Source organism: Orycteropus afer, unplaced genomic scaffold (assembly GCF_000298275.1).
Source record: "Orycteropus afer afer isolate SDZICR_OR568_19922 unplaced genomic scaffold, OryAfe1.0 scaffold00085, whole genome shotgun sequence".
Classification (NCBI taxonomy): domain Eukaryota; kingdom Metazoa; phylum Chordata; class Mammalia; order Tubulidentata; family Orycteropodidae; genus Orycteropus; species Orycteropus afer.
Window position 1 is genome coordinate 7680338 of NW_006921672.1, and position 17010 is coordinate 7697347.

A 17010-nucleotide genomic window follows, 5' to 3' on the forward strand; every position below is an offset into this window, starting at 1 on the left:
CCTGGCCCACACATGACCAGCTCTTTCTGACTGTGCCTTGCTTCTACATCCTTCCATCTGGAATACTTTTCACCATCATCTCAGCCAGAATGATTCCTTCGACTACTTTGCCACCTGCCCTAAAAGCCACCTACTTCCTAAGACCTGGTTCAGTTCTCCAGCCAAATAAGACTTCTCTGTACACTGGGCTTGTGGACTGGAGTATCTATTTCTCCTAGTCAACTGTGAGTCCTAGAGGACAGGGTTCATGTCTTGTTTGCTTGTATACACCACCACCTCTCATGCCTAGTCCAGTGCCTGACACACAGCTGGGATTTGTTGCTGTTGGATTGAAGTAAAATGAGTTAAGCTACAGCCTGAAAAACGGTGGAGTAGTTAAAACAAACAAAAAAAAAAAGAGTGTGAACACAAAAGGAGTGATGAAGGTTAGGAAGTTTGTGGAGAGAAGAGGGAAAATATCTCACTACATATAAAATTTTCATCCCACCCAGTTTGGTGCCCAGAGTGAGAAGGATGGAGCATTGACCTCCAGAGTTCATTTGGGTCAATTCCAATTCAGTCCTAGGAAAGAAGGATCTGTGCTGTGTGCATGGTTGGGGGTAGGGTCAGGGTATAGAGGGTGCTGGGAAAAGCTGCAATGCTTTAAGCATTTTAAACATCTGTTTCCTGGGGGAAAGCAACTTTTTAGTGCATCCTGCCCTCCCCCACAAATGCAGAATTGAAAGTGACACCTTGCTAGCTGGGAGCTTATTCTGTAAACAGTCAGGAAGCCACCTCTCTTCTAACGCCCAGAGCCTGGATCACTGGGGTGTTCATTCCTTTGTCAAATATCAGTTAGAAATCAGGAAACCTGGGCCTTCAAGGAGCTTACAGTCTAGTGCGGGAGAAAAATACACAGGTATATATTACAAAATGTGGGTGTGCTAAGAAGGAAAAGAAAAACCCTGAGAGCCAGTAAGTGGAATGGTTTAATCTAGAGTCAAGATACTCTGAGGAGGTGACTACAAGAGCTAAGAGTTTTCTCTAAGGTATCAAACTGGGACATCCATCTCACCCCAGAGCCATAGTGGCTCCATCTCAGCTCACTTTATTTTAGAACAGTGGAAACCAGTGGTCAGTCACGTCTAGGACCTCAGGCCTCTCCTACCTCAGCTCACTCTGAGCAGAACCCACTGCAATGCCTGATGGAAAAAGCAGCAGCTAGGCAGGGAAAGAGGTGAAAGGTATCAAGTAGGAAGTCCTCCAGCTACCTCAGTCCCCTTTGGCACCTGCCTAGGCAGGACTTCCTGTGGTGGTTGTGGTAGCAGCCTCTGCAGGCCTGGCCCCAGCCCAGGAAAGAGGAACCCATGGCTGCTGTTGAGATCCTCACTTATTGACAACCACCAAAGTGCTGACTGTGCAGCCAGCATTGGTTACCAGGAAACAAGAACCTCTCTTTCCCCATCTTGCAGTATCTCTCAGGCAGCTAGAGATGTCTCTGCCTGCAGGATCTGGGCAAATGCAATTTCAGGCAGAAGGCACATGGGGGAAGACAGATACATATTCAGACACTTGCTTCTTTCTTCCCAACTCTCCCCACCCACATCTGAGGCATTCTGGGGCAGGGGAATTAGCATTGGACTTGGGATATGCACAGCTAAGACAAAACTTCAAATCAAAAGATTTGAGCTCAAATCCTTGCTCTACAGCTGTGTAACTGTGTACAAGTAGTTTAATTTCACTGGGCTTTATCTGTAAACTGGAATTATAAATCCCTGCCCTTGATTCAAAATAGCAGGCTTCTGCCAAGACCTCTCTGCTGAACTCCAGATCATACACCTAGCTGCCTTCTGCTCATCTCCTCTTAAATGTCCCACAGGTACCTTAAGCCCACCTTGTCCAAAGTTGGACTTATCATCTCTGCCCCTAACCTACTTTTTTCACCTGTTTCTTCTATGTTGGGAAAGATCACCATCCACAGTCACCCCAGACTCTTCCTTTTCTCACACTGAACACCTCCAATTTCTCAGTTCTAACCACCTCTGGCAATCACTACCTCCTTTCCCATCTCACTGCTGTGGCCTAATGCAAACCCTCCTCATTTCTCCCTTGACATATTGCAACTGTTTCCAGGCTAGGCCCTCCACTCTGTGCTCCAAACTGCAACCAAGGCAATCTTTCCATTGCTGCTTAAAATTCTGCCATGTCTGCACACCAGCTTCAGGACAAAGTTCAAACTTCCTAACATGACTCTAGGACCAATACAATCTGCTCCTGCAAACTCCACTGGTCTCTTCTAGTTACTGCCTGAGAGCACACTTTTCTGGTGAAGTGCCCAGAATATACCATGTATGTCACTTGTTTCCTCTGCTCTGAACACTTACCGCTCTTATCTGCCCAGGTAACCCTCACAATCCTTCTGTTGTTGTTGTTGTTAGTGCCGTCAAGTCGGTTCCAACTCACAGCTACCCTAGGTACAACAGAAGGAAAGGCTGCCTGGTCCTGCACAATCCTCACAGTTGTTGTCTCAGCCCTTGTTGTAGCCACTGTATTGATTCATCTCATTAAGGATCTTCCTCTTTTTTCTCTGACCCTCTACTTTGCCAAGTGTGATGTCCTTCTCCAGGGACTAGCTCCTTCTGATAATATGTCCATAGCACATGAGACAAAGTCTCATCATCTTTACTTCTAAGGAGCATTCCGGCTGTACTTCTTCCAAGACAGATTTGCTCTTTCCTCTGGCAGTCCATGGTATACTCAATATTCTTCATCAACACCATAATTCAAATGCATCAGTTCTTCTTTGGTCTCCCTTACTCATTGACCAGCTTTCACATGCATATGAGGCTATTGAAAATACCATGATGTGGATCAGGCTCACCTTAATCCTCAAAATGACATTTTTGCTTTCTAACACTTGAAGGAGATCTTTTGCAAAAGATTTGCCATCCTTCTAGATTCCACCCAGCCTCACCTCCAAGAAGCCTCTCCTAGCCTTCCAGATTTACCACAGTACCCAGTGCCTCCTGCATCGGAGAGCTCATTGGGCTGAACTGGAATTTGTCTGTGGCTCCCATTCAGATATGTGCCAGGTACACAGTAGGCGCTCAATAAGTGTTTTTTTGTTTTTTTGTTTTTTAATCAATGAATAGATAAGGTAATGAGTGATTGGTTCCACTGTAAGGCAGGGGAAGAGCACTACTTTGGAAGGCAGATACTGAGTGACCAGGTTGTAATCCCAACAATGCATGCTTTGCTATCAACTTCCCAGCAACCTCAGGCTAACCACTTGACCACTGGCCTACCCAGCTCATCTCTTTGATCTGGAGCTAATCCTTCATCTGGAGGGCTTCAGGGTGTGTGTGTTGTCCTACACACACACATGCACACACACGCACGCACACAGGACAAGAGCATTCAGTTGAAGAACCCAGAAACTATAGCCCTCCAGGGTCCCCAGCCCAGAAACCATCACCAGAATGGAAGTGATTGGTGGGTGCTGTGTGAGGCAGGACACAGGTGACTGCAGTGACAACTGGCAGAATCCACATCCTGCCAGCTGGGGGTGGCAGGAACAAGGGCAGTCACCTGCTGACTTTCTTCCCCTGAGAGAGCATGCTCTTTCTCTCTTAACCAGGCTGAGGAGAGAATGGCTGCCCTCCCCCATTTTCTTCCCCCGACATAAGTATGCCCCTCCCCTCCACCAAAGGTGGTTATCAGGGGCTAAGCCTTGGTGGGGGTAGTTTGTGAGAGCATCAGTGGGGCAGGGAACAGAAAGGACCTCATCCTCTCCCTCCTCTGAGTTTGGGGAGGGACGGCTGAGGCCACAGCAGTAGAAAAACAAGCGTGTGCCTTTAAGACTTCGCCCAGCGGGTCTGGATCTCACCTGCTGGGTGACATCTGCTCCGCCCAGCTTCCATCTCCCCTGGCCTCTTTTGTGGGGAGATGGGCAAGGTGTGGGACTTGAGGCTCAATGAGAACTTGAGCCTGGCTGCGCAGCTCCTGTCAGACTTGAATGTCATTTATGAAAGGCAGCAAAACCAACCTCATCTGCCTTTCAGCTTATTCCCAGCAACCACCCCTTGATTCCCCGTGTCAACAGCTCCCACGTGCCTGTGCTGGCAACCACGTGGTGGTAACAAAGAAGCAGGCTTGGGAAGTGGCCACAGAGGACAGGACAGCGGTTTTATATGTGGCAAAATACTTCTCCGAGGGGTGTACAGATGAACGGACAGACAGACAGGAGCACAAGACACAAGACAGGGAGGGAAAAGGGTTGGGCAGTGGTATCTCCTAACCAGTGAGTGAAAGAAAGCTGCACCCCATCACTGAGGGGCGGGGTGGGGGGTGGGACAACATTAGCACAGGAGGTGGCGAGGCAGGCATGAGGTGCCCATCCCTGAGGTGGGCAGCCGGGCATGGCCCAGTCCTTGTTGGCACAATTGGCTCTCTCTGGCCCAGCTGGGATGCTGGGGAGGGGCAGGGCTGCTGGGCTATAGAGATACTGAGGCAGAGGAGTACCTCAGGGGAGAGGGGTATCAAGGCCTCTCCTGGGGGGGTAGTCATGGGTAAAGAACAGGATCACAAGAGGCAAACACGGAGCAGCAGTAGCAGCCAAGCCCTCCAGGTGAGACCCGAGGTCCCGAGGCAATCCCTAGGGTGGTGATCACCCCTTGGGTACCAACCCACAGGGCTTCTCCCCTGGGGTCTCAGGGTGAGGGTGGAGGAGTGTTTTTGGTTTCAAAGAGGCAGGGTAGAGTGTTCCATGGGCTCTACACTCAGGTGGCACAGGGCTGGGGGCTCGGACGCAGAGGGCCCCCTCTTTTCATGGCAGCAGGCTGGGGATGTTGTAGGCGAAGCTCATTCCTAGGGCAGATGAAGGCTGAGGCATGGAGGTGGGGGGTTGGGTAGCAGCGTCTCAGGTGTCCCTCTCCTCAGGGTTCTAGGCACTGGGCATTGCCGTGGCCATGGGAAGGGACTGGACACAGTATCTGATGCCAGTTTGCACCCAGACTGTCCCCAAGCAGGAGCACCCATGCTGTAGCTTTCACCAACCAGACAATGCTGCTGGGAAGCTGGGGAGAGGGGACGTACAGGGTGAAGGACCCTGGAGCTGGGGTTTGGGAGAGGCCTCATGGGAAAGATGCTGTGGCCTCTGTCTCCAGGAAAAGAAAGGGCCATCTCATTTAGGACCCTCACTTAGAGTCTCGAGTAGAAAGAGTTAAGGAAGTGCACCTTTTCTCTGGGAGGGGGGAGGGGAGAGAGTCCCCTGAGGTGGGGAAAAGAGGACACTGCAGAAAGGTGGGTATCCATCCCGCCTTCATCTACAGCAGGCAGGTAGAAACCTACAGCTGGGGCTTAAGGGTCTCCCAGAAGTTGGGATGATACCAATGAAGAAACCCCAAACATTGAGCAAAGGCATCCAAAAGGAGGGAGACAGTATCCCCTGGAGGCAAGAAATACTATAGATCATGACCCCCGTCCCTCCCCTCCCCTCCCCAGGGCTCAGAGTCAGTCCAGTTGCCTCTGTCTCTCAGCGGATGTAGACACCTTGTCCCCAGCCCTCCAGTTCGTTCTTGTTGCGCCCCAGAACTGGACCCCCACCCTCAGCGCAGTAGCGGGCCTTATTTCGGCCCCGGTTCTGGTTGTTGGTCAGCTCTTCTTCATAGTCTTCTTCCTCATCCTCCCAGGAGCCCTGCCGGGCTGGTGGAGTGCTACCTCCGGCAGGGTCTCCAAGCCCTGGCCCCTCTGAGGGGTCAGTCTCCATGTCCACACATGAGTCTCCCAGCTCCGTGTAGGCAGAGTTTCGGCTGCCAGGGGTGTCAGCATCAAACGTGTCTTGGCGGGATAGTGCCCGCAGGGTGCCCACCCGGCCTGGTGGGTGGCTGCTGGGGTAAAGGCCTGGGGGCTGGCCCAGCTCCCCCGGGTACTCGTGCACGCTGACGTGCTCCCCGGTGGCCCGTTCCAGTGGCTGGTCCCCGGAAGCAAGGTAGGGTCCCTGGTTAGCAGGCAGATGGCACACACCATGCAGATCAGGCAGGGGTGAGAGAAACACAAAGCAAGGCAGGTTAGTGATGGCACCAAGACACCCAGCCTGGCTGAAGGAGGAGGGTGCTGGCTCTAGGGGATGGGTAGCCAATTGGGAGATGGACTTTTGGCATTTGCTCCTCTACTGGGACAGGGGACACTCAACCTTGAGGAGGCACGAGGAAGTGTGAACTTGGTAACCATGGTGCAGAGCCTCTGAACGTTTAGTCACCACTTCCACATCATTAATGCTGTTTGGGGTTAATCATCATTAACAGCTCATTAGTACTGCCACTCATTAGCACTAAAACTGTACCTAGTTTTCCAATATGTTAATGGGGAGATTTCAGCCCAAACTCAAGCTCCTTCAGCCCACACCAGACTCCAGTCACATATTTCCAGAACCCCAGGCTTCTCCCCCCATTCCCTAGTCAGACTGCATTCTCTCAGGTGGATCCCTCCTCTGCCTCCAATAAGGACTTATCGAAGCAGCAGCTGGTAAAAGCTGATAGGCCTCCATCCCCCACTGGAGACAATGAGGGGGCGGTGTGTGGTCCAATGTTCTCATCACCAAGCACCATGTGAAGGTGACCTAAAGATCACTGCCATCCTGGAGACTGCTGAGTGGGGTGCAAAGGACCCTAGACAGGGAGCTGAGGGGCCTGGTTTCTAGTCCTGCCCATGCTTTTTATAAGCAAACGACTCCCCTCTCTGTGACTCAGTTTTTCAGCTGTGGTATGGATGGGGGTTAGGTTAGAGCAGCAGTTTCCAAACTGTTCCCTGGAGATGGGGGGGGGGGGGCTGAAATGGGGGAGGGGCATAGAAGTGCTTTAGAGGCTACAATGGAGGGGAAAGGGAACCCAAGTTAGTAATTCGCCCTGAGCAGAGCAAGGATGTCCTATCTCCACACTGAACTTGCAGTAAGATTCAGTGGACAAAAGGGCTCTGTGGTTGAACAACTTTGAAAAGCAAGGGTCTAGAATGACTTCAAGGGTGCTTCTGGCTCTAACCTAGAACCATGCACTTAATGGTATGGTCTCTGAGATGGGCTGTGGCTCCCATGAGAGGAGGGAGCAGAAATAGCGGGGCATGCACAAGAGGGCCTTTCCTGGATCTGTTTAAGGAGACGGGTGGAAGGTTCACCATCAACTCACAGAAGACGCTGAATTCTGGGTCCCTTCTGAGGAGGGGGCATTAGAGGTGGGTGCGGGAAGGTTTAATGGCCCTGCTCTGTGGGTTTCCCTGGGTGTGAGGGCCCTCGTTCTGTGGGTCCTTTTTGAATGGGAGGCCTCTGTGTTGCATCTAACATGGATGTGGGCCCCAGCAACTAAGTACATCAGTCTTCCTCATGGTTTCCTCCTGGTCACTTAACTTATAAGGTCCTCAACCAGGCCTTATATCCAAAAGCCCCCAAGACAGCAGATGTAGTCCTAGGGAACCAGGCCCAGGGAGGTACCACCAGCTAGCCCCAGTCCAGTCAAAAACCACAGACACCAGAAGCTGCTGCTCACCGTATTTTTTACAAAATAAAGCTCTTCCCTTCCTTCCCCCATGTTCCCTGCACTCCAGTTCCACGCCCTGGGCAGGAAAGAAGACTGGTGGGGCACCCACTACATGGCATGTTCCTGCTGCTGGGGCACCGTGCTGCCGCCCCGCTGCGAAGCCTCCAGCCCTCCCCAGAAGCTGAGATTTCTCCGGAGCGAAGTGAGCACCTGTACCTGGAGGTTGGAGACAGGGGCAGGGCTGGCAGCCAGGGCCGCAGTAGCCATGGTGCGGTTCAGCAGTGGATTGGGTGGAGTGCTGCTGGGCGGGTGTGTAGCCTTCCAATAGGCTTCCAAATATTCAGCAAGGTGCTCGCAGGCATCCTCCAATTGGTTCTCGTCCAGGATGATGTCAAACATTTCCTGTGGAGGTGGGTTAGGGGCGGGGCTGGGATGAGCCAGGGTGTGACCAGAGGGTTAGGGGGTGTGGCCTGGGTGCAGTGGGTAGAGCCAAGGGGTGGAAGGACAAGGTTATAAAGAGGCTTCTGGTTGTGCAGGAAGGGGCAGGAGGGCTCTTAGATCTATAGATTGGCAGAACTCCAAGAGTTCTTGGCACTCAGTCTAACTCCCTCATCCAAGAAACAAGGCAATCAAGAGGGGGTTGGACTTGCTACAGAAAAGTGATGCTCTGGGGCTTGAAGCTAGTCCAGCATTCTTTCCCCAAGGCCCACTCTGCACCTACAGGCCTGGCCCATGTGTCCTGGTCACTCTGTCTCTCCCATGCAGGTCAGAGGAAACCAGGAGAACCCAAATGCCCCCACCCTTTTCTCCAGGTCTGAGAACTCACGGGGGGACACTGTGCCAGCTTCTCCGAGGCTGCTATTTGGACATTGAGGTGTCTAGACTGAGACTTCCCTCGGGACTTGATGAGCCTCTGGAGTACCTGGTTTGGAGGGAAGAAGAGGAGCTAGAGTGATCCAGCTGATGTGCAAAGTCAGAGAGACAGGACTTGGTTGGAGTTAGTGCTGACAGCCAGCATCAGGGCTGGGGCATGCTTGATGACTCTCAGCCCCAGCCACCTCTGCAAAATCGACCTCATCAGCCTTGCGTCCACCCTACACAATGCGCAGGCTATATCCTGGGTCTCACACCAGCTTCTTCTGGGAAGTTCTCCTTTAGATCTACCAGTGTCAGTATGTGGGACAGTGATTCTTCTTCTCAGCTCTTCTAACCTTGTTTATAGGCTTCAATCTCCAGGCTAACCATCTGACCCCAAGTTAACAACAATAGCAGTAATGCCATCCTATATACCACCACTGTTCCATGCTTTTAACATGATAGATTCATTTAATCCTGACAATCATTCTATCAGGTAGGTACTATTATTATCCTCATCTCAATAATAATAACAATAATGGCTAACACATAAAGCCACAAACTTAATTAAATGATCAAAGTTAACATCAGTGATGTAACAAACTGACATCATGTGTCTACTGCTGTAACACACTGAAACACGCATCACTTTGGTGATTTCCTACAAAAAATGCAAAACTGAAATCTGGTCATGAGGGAAGATCAGACACATCCAAAGTGAAGTACAGTCTACAAATAACTGACCTATACTCTCCAAAAATGTCAGTGTCGTAAAAACCCAAGAAAGATTGAGGAACTGTTCCAGATTAAAGAACTAAAGAGACGTGACAAATAAATGAAATATATAATCCTAGATTGGTTTCTGGAATGGAGGGGAAACTGCCATAAAGGGTATTACTGGAACAATTGGTGAACAATGTATATGGACTGTATAGTAGACAACAATTCTTGAATTTGATCATTGTACTGTGGTTAAGTAAGGTAAGGTCCTTGTTCTTAACAAATACATGCTGAAGAACTTAGGGTTTAAGGCACACAGTATCTACAACTGACTCTCAAATGGCTCAAGAAAAAAATAGGAATATAGATATGGACATAAAGATAGAAAATTAAATAAATATAGCAAAATACTCAAAATTAGTGAATTGAATGATACACTTTAGATGGCTGAATTATATGGAATGTGAACCATATTTCAATAAAGTTTTAAAATGTTGTTGTTGTTGATGTTATGTGCCATCAAGGTGGACCCGACTCATAGCGACCCCTCCTTGGGTTTCTGAGGCAGTATCACTACGGAAGTATATTGTCCCATCTTCCTTCCAAGGAGTAGCTGGTGGGTTTGAACCTCCAGCCTTCTGGTTAGCAGTCAAGTGCCTTAGGCACTACGCTACCAGAGCTCCTTTTTAAATAATGAATGTAATAAAATCAAAAATAGAAAAACAATACAGAGAATCAATAAAAGCAGAAGTTGGTTCTTTGAAAAGACCAATAAAATTGACAAACCTTTAGCTAGCCTGATAAAGAAGAGAAAAGATGTAAATAACCAGAATAAAAAATGAAAGCGGGGACATTACAACTGACAGAAATGAAGAGAATTGTGACAGAATATTATGAACAACTGTATGGCAACAGATATTACAGATAACCCGGATGAAATGGACACATTTTTAGAAGCACACAGCCTACCCAAACTGACTCAAGAGGAAACAGAAAGTCTCCACTGACTCATAATGAGTGAAGAGATCAAATCAGCTAAAAACCTTCCAACAAAAACAAGCCCTGGGGGAATTCTACTAAACATTTAGAGAAGAATCAACATCAATACTGTATAAACTCTTCAAAAAGACAGAGAAGGAAGGAATACTCCCTAATTCATTCTACAAAACAAACAAAACTGATACCCAAATCAGACAAAGATACCACAAGAAAAGAAAACTACAGGCCAGTATCTCTTATGAATATAGATGCAAAAATTCTCAACAAAATACTAGCAAACAGAATCCAGTGGTTTACTAAAAGTCATACATATGACCAAGTGGGATTTATTCCAGGAATGCAAAGATGGTTCACCATTAGAAAATCAATCAATGTGATAAACCACATCAGTAGAACAATGGAAAGCACAGGATCATTTCTATGGATGCAGAAAAAGCATTTGATAAAATTTAACACCCTTTCTTGAAGAAACCCTTAAAGAAGACTGGAATAGAAGGGAAACTCCTCTACATGATTCAGCATTGTTGTTAAATGCTGTCAAGTCAATTCCCACTCATAGCGACCCTATGTACAACAGAACAAAAATACTGCCCAGTCCTGCACCATCCTCAATAACTGTTGCTATGTTTGAGCCCATTGTTGCAGTCATTGTGTCAATCCATCTCCTTGAGGGTCTTCCTCTGACCCTCTACTTTACCAAGCATGAGATGAAGTCTCGCTATCCTCACTTCTAAGGAGAATTCTGTCTGCACTTCTTCCAAGACAGATTTGTTCATTCTTCTGGCAGTCCATGGTGTATTCAATGTTCTTCACCAACACCATAATTCAAATGTATCAATTCTTCTTTGGTCTTCCTTCTTCACTGTTCAGCTTTCAAATGCATATGAGGCTACTGAAAATGCACCACCTTAGCCATCAAAGTGACATCTTTGCACTTTAAAACTTTAAAGAGATATGCTTGCAGCAGATTTGTCCAATGCAATAAATCATTAGATTTCTTGACTGCTGCTTCCATGGGCACTGATTGTGGATCCAAGCAAAACGAAACCCTTGACAACTTCAATCTTTTCTCCTATCATGATGTTGTTTATTGGTCCAGTTGTGAGGATTTTTGTTTTCTTTTTGTTGAGGTGTAATCTGTATTGAAAGCTGTAGTTTTGATTTTCATTAGTAAGTGCTTCAAGTCTTCTTCACTTTCAGCAAGCAAGGATGTGACATCTGCATATTGCAGGTTGTTAATGAGCCTTCCTCCAACCCTGATGTCATGTTCTTCTTCATATAGTCCAGCTTCTCAGATTATTTGCTCAGCACACAGACTAAGTATGGCAAAAGGATACAACCCTGACACACCTGATTTTAAACTACACAGTATCCCCTTGTTCTATTTCAATGACTGTTTCTTAGTCTACGTACGGGTTCAGCATGAGCACAATTAAGTGTTCTGGAATTTCCATTCTTTGTAATGTTATCCATAATTTGTTATGATCCACACAGTCTTAAGCCTTTGCATAGTCAATAAGACACAGTAAAATCTTTCTGTTATTCTCGGCTTTTAGCCAAGATCCATCTGATATCAGCAATGATATCCTTCATTCCACATCTTCTTTTGAATCTGACTTGACTTCCTGGCAATTCCTATTGATATACTGCTGCAACCATTTTTTAATTACCTTCAGCAAAGTTTTACTTGCTTGTGATATTGATAATGGTTGATCATTTCTGTATTCTCTTGGGTAACCTTTCTTTGGAATTGGTATGAATATGGATTATTCCAGACAACTGGCCAGGTAGCTGTCTTAAAAATTTCTTGGCATAGTTGAGTGATCACCTCCAGTGCTGCATCTGTTTGTTGAAACATTTCAGTTGGTATGCCATCAATTCCTGGAACCTCGTTTTTTGCCAGTGCCTTCAGTGCAGCTTGGACTTTTTTCAGTATCATCAGTTCTTCCCTTTATCCCCATTCCTATTCAATACTGTATTGGAAATCCTTGCCAGAGCAATAAGGAAAAACGGAAACAAAAGGCATTCAAATTGGCAATGAAGTAAAACCATCTCTATTTACAGATGTTATGATCTTATACATAAAAAATGTCAAAGACTCAGTAAGAAAAGTACTGGACCTAATATATAGTTTCAGCAAAGTGGCAGGATATGAGATCAACATACAAAACCCAGTTGGATTCAATTACACTAACAAAGAGAGCTTTGAAAAGAAAATCAGGAAATCAGTACCACTTACAATAACCACCCAAAAGATGAAGTCCCTTTTTTATTTTTAATTTTTATTGTGATTTGGAAAGATGAAGTCCTTTGGAATAAATCTAATCATAGACATAAAATACCTGTACAAAGATAACTACAAAACACTATTACAAGACACCAAAAGAGACTTACATAAGTGAAAGAATATAACATGCTCGTGGATAGGAAGACTTAACATTGTGAAAATGTCAATACTAACTAAAGTGATCTATAGATATAATGCATTTCTGATCCAGATTCCAACATCATCTTTCTTTAAAGAGATGAAAAAACTAAACACTAAGTTTATATGGAAAGGGAAGAGACCCTAGATAAGTAAAGTATTACTAAAGAAGAACAAAGTAGGAGGTCTCACACTCCCCAATCTCAAAACCTCTATATGCAACAAAGAGTCTCGCCTTATCCAGAGCAAAGAAGAATAAAGAATATCAGTGATGCAAGGAAACAACTAGGGACTAGCAGACCATGCGAACTTCAACCTACGTGACCATGAGATCAGAAGAAATAGATGGTGCCCAGTTACCATTCAGAAAAGCATCAGTGCAGGAGATCCTGGATACAATGGGAGAACAATGTGGAACAAAACTAAAAATCATAAAAAAGACCAGGTTTACTGGTCCGATAGAGCCTGGTGAGACCCCCAAGACGATGGTCCCTCGTTATCATTCTGGTCTGAAATTTAACTCACTCCTGTGACTTCCAGCCATATAATGGACAGGTACATTACAGGGTGAACATTTACATTAGGTAGATACACTCTTTAGAAGGATCAATCATGGGAGAACAGAAGGGATTTTTTTGCACAGGGAGTTAGCTCAAGGGGCAGGAATGTATAGGAAAGAAGGACACAGGGAAGAGGTAACTACAGGAAAGAAGTGGGAAGAGAGATGTTACATTCTGGGGAATTGCAGTCAATGTCATGAAACGGAATGTGTATGAACTGCTGTATAGAAAATTAATTTGCTCTGTAAACTTTCACCCAAATCACAATAAAATTTAAAAACACAACCTACTGTACAGTCATGATAGTTAAAACAGCCTGGTACTGGTACAATGAGAGATACATAGACCAATGGAACAGAACTGAAAACCCAGAAGTAAATCCATCCACCTATGGACATTTGATGTTTGACAAAGGACCAAAACTCATTAAATGGGGAAGAGATAGTCTCTTTAATAAATGGTGCTAGCAAAACTGGATAGTCATTTGCAGAGAAATGAAACAGGACCCATATCTCACACTACATACAAAAATGAACTCAATTTGGATCAAAGATCTGAATGTAAAACCATAAAACCATCGAAGAAACAATATGGATAAACTTAGGGGCCCTAATTCAGGGTATAAATACACTATCGAATATAACTAAGAATGCACAAACACCAGAAGAAAAAATAGATAACTGGGACCTTCTGAAAATTAGATACTTCTATGCATTGAAAGATTTCATTAAGAGTAAAAAGAGAACTGACAGACTGGGGAAAATTTCTGGCAACAACATATTAGACAAGGGGCTAATCTCTAAAATTTATAGAAAACTACAACACCTTAACAACAAAAAGACAAATAATCCAATTAAAAAATGGGCAGAGTACATGAACATACATTTCATCAAAGACAACATTCAGGTAACTAACAAACACATGAAGAAATGCACGCTATCATTAGTCATTAGAGATGTAAATCAAAACACTAATGAAATATCTTCTCACCACAGCACTTATAGCAAAATTAAAAAAGAAAACAACAAATGCTTGCAAGGGAACCCTCATATACTGCTGGTGGGACTACAAAATGGTGCAACCACGATGGAAAATGGTATGGTGCTTCTTTAAAAAACTGGAGCTAGAAATACCATACAATCCAGCAATCCCACTATTAAGTATATATCCTAGAGAAATAAGAGCTATAATACAAACAGATATATATGCACACATATTCATCACAACACTATTCACAATAGAGCTATAATACAAACAGATATATATGCACCCCCATATTCATCACAACACTATTCACAATAGCAAAAAGATGGAAACAACCTAAATGCCCATCAATAGAGGAATGGATCAACAAACTATGGTACATACACACAATGGAAAACTATGCAATGTTAAAGAATAATGATGAGTCTATAAAACATGTCAGAGCATGGATGAACTTAGAGGCCATTATGCTGAGTAAAATTAGTCAATCACAAAAGGACAAATACTGTATGAAAGCACTATTGTAAAAAGTCAAGCAAAGAGTTTCACAGAAAAAGAAATATTCTTTGGTGGCTACCAGGGGTGGGTAGGGAAGGGATGGTAAACCACTAACTCACCAAAAAAAAAAAAAAAACCTCACTGCCATCGAGTCGATTCCGACTCATAGCGACCCCCTTTGGGTTTCCGAGGTGGTAAATCTTTTCAGAAGTAGATTGCCCCATCTTCCTTCTGTGGAGTGGCTGTTGAGTTTGAACCGCCAACCTTCTGGTTAGCAGTCAAATGTCTTAAGCACTGTACCATCAGAGCTCCTTAAACCACTAACTAGAGGATAGAATAAAGAAAGAAAGAAAAATACCATTAGTTGTTGGTCACATACTACCTCCTGAAATGGTTGAACATTGACCAATTCTTTCTGATACATTCCCTCTCTGTATTTCTTCCAGCTTAATTTGATGCTTCCTATATTGTTCAGTATTTTGCCCATAGAACCCTTTAGTACGCAAACTCAAGGTTTGAATTTTTTGTTCAGTTCTTTCATCTTAAGAAACACTGAGTGTATTCTTCCCTTTTGATTTTCTAACTCCAGATCTTTGCACGAGAAAACCAAACCAAGGTGGAATATTTTGGAATAGGATAGCAATAATAGTAGTGGCACGACATGAAAAATGTCATCATTGTCCCTGAGCTGTAAATGTGGAAGTTATTATGTTGATGAATGTCTTGGTGTGCATGTTTTCACCACAATAAAAGTAAAAGAAATAAAATAAAATAAATAAATAACCGAACCAAACCTACTGCCACTGAGTCGGTTCTGACTCATAGCAACCCTCACTGAGTTTCCAAGGCTGTAAATCTCTACAGAAGTAGATTGCCTTGTTTTCCTCCTTTGGAATAGCTGGTGGTTTTGAACTGCAGACCTTCTGGTTAGCAGCCAAATGTCTTACCCATTACACCAGCAGAGCTCCTGGGTCTTTGCATGTTTCCTTTGTCTTCTCAAGCCACCCTCTGAAATTTCCTATTCAGCTCTTCACTTCATCATTTATTCCTTCCCCTTTAGTTGCTCTACGCTAAAGAACAAATTTCAGAGTCTCTTCTGATATCCATTTTGGTCTTGTCTTCCTTTCCTTTTAATGACCTTTTGTTTTTTTCATGTATGATGTCCTTGATGTCATCATACAATTTGTCTGGTCTTCAGTCATTAGTGTTCAATGCACCAAATCTGTTGTTGAGATGGTCTCTAAATTCAGGTGGGATATACTCAAGGTTGTACTTTGGCTCTCATGGATTTGTTTTAACTTTCTTCAGCTTCAACTTGATCTTGCATATAAGGCCCCTGGCCTTTTACTGACTAATGATACTGAGCTTCTGTATCATCTCTTTCCACAGAAGTAGTCAATTTGATTCCTGTGTATTCCACTGGTGATGTTCATGGTATCATTGCAATTTACGTCATTGTAAAAAGGTATTTGCAAGTCATTGGTCTTGAGAAATTCTATCATGCAATATCCAATATAATTTCTACCATTAAGGCCATATTTTCCAACCACTGATGCTTCACCTTTGTTTCCAACTTATGCATTCCAATCACTAGTAATTACAAATGCATCTTGATTGTATGTTTGATTAATTTCAGACTGCAAAGTTGGTAAAAAATCTTGAATTTCTTCATCTCTGGCCTTAGCGGTTGGTACATAAATTTGAATGATAGTCATATTAACTAGTCTTCCTTATAGGCATATGGATATTATCCTATCACTGACAGCATTGTTCTTCAGGATAGATTCAAAACATTCTTTTCAACAATGAAAACGATACCATTCCTCTTCAATTTCTTATTCCCAGCAAAGTAGCCCATATGGCTGTCTGATTCAAAATGGCCAATACCAGTCCACTTCAGCTCACTAATTCCTAGATCGATCTTCATGTATTCCATTCCATTTTTAAAACTTCCACTTTTCCTAGATTTATAGTTTGTACATATTCTGATTATTAATGGATATTTGCAGCTGTTTTCTTTTCATTTTGAGTCATGCCACATCAGCAAATAAAGTCTTGAAAGCTTTAGCCTAACCACATCATTAAAATCAAGTCTACTTTGAGGAGACAGCTCTTCTTCAGTCTTATTTTGAGTGCCTTTCAACCTGAGGGGCTTATCTTCTGGCACTATACCAGTCAATGTTCCACTGCTATTCATAAGGTTTTCACTGACCAATTTTTTCAGAAGTAGACCACTAGGTCCTTTTTCCTAGTCTATCTTAGTCTGGAAACTCCACTGAAACCTGTCCACCATGGGTGACTGCGGTGTAGTAAATTACCTGGTATGGATTTTCTAGCCATAAGTCTTTGTAAACTCTATGGTGGGATTTGCCGTGAACAACTGAGGAGCTCCTGATTGTTACGGTTAGCCACCTGTGGTATTTCTGTTGAGAGTGGCACAAAGCAATGTTGTGGGAAGTTC

The 17010-nt window shown here is 44.6% G+C and overlaps 1 protein-coding gene across 1 annotated transcript in view; it reads right to left on the minus strand.

Moving 5' to 3' along the window:
* Positions 1-5512: 5512 nt before the first annotated feature.
* The window catches only part of CACNB1 (calcium voltage-gated channel auxiliary subunit beta 1), a 29517-nt gene continuing 18019 nt past the window's right edge, over positions 5513-17010 (minus strand). The window contains exons 12-14 of the mRNA XM_007942019.1: positions 8335-8430; positions 7725-7910; positions 5513-5977 (exon numbers count right to left, since the gene is read on the minus strand). Coding sequence (XP_007940210.1) covers positions 5513-5977; positions 7725-7910; positions 8335-8430 — 747 coding nt within the window. The remainder of the gene's footprint in view (positions 5978-7724; positions 7911-8334; positions 8431-17010) is intronic.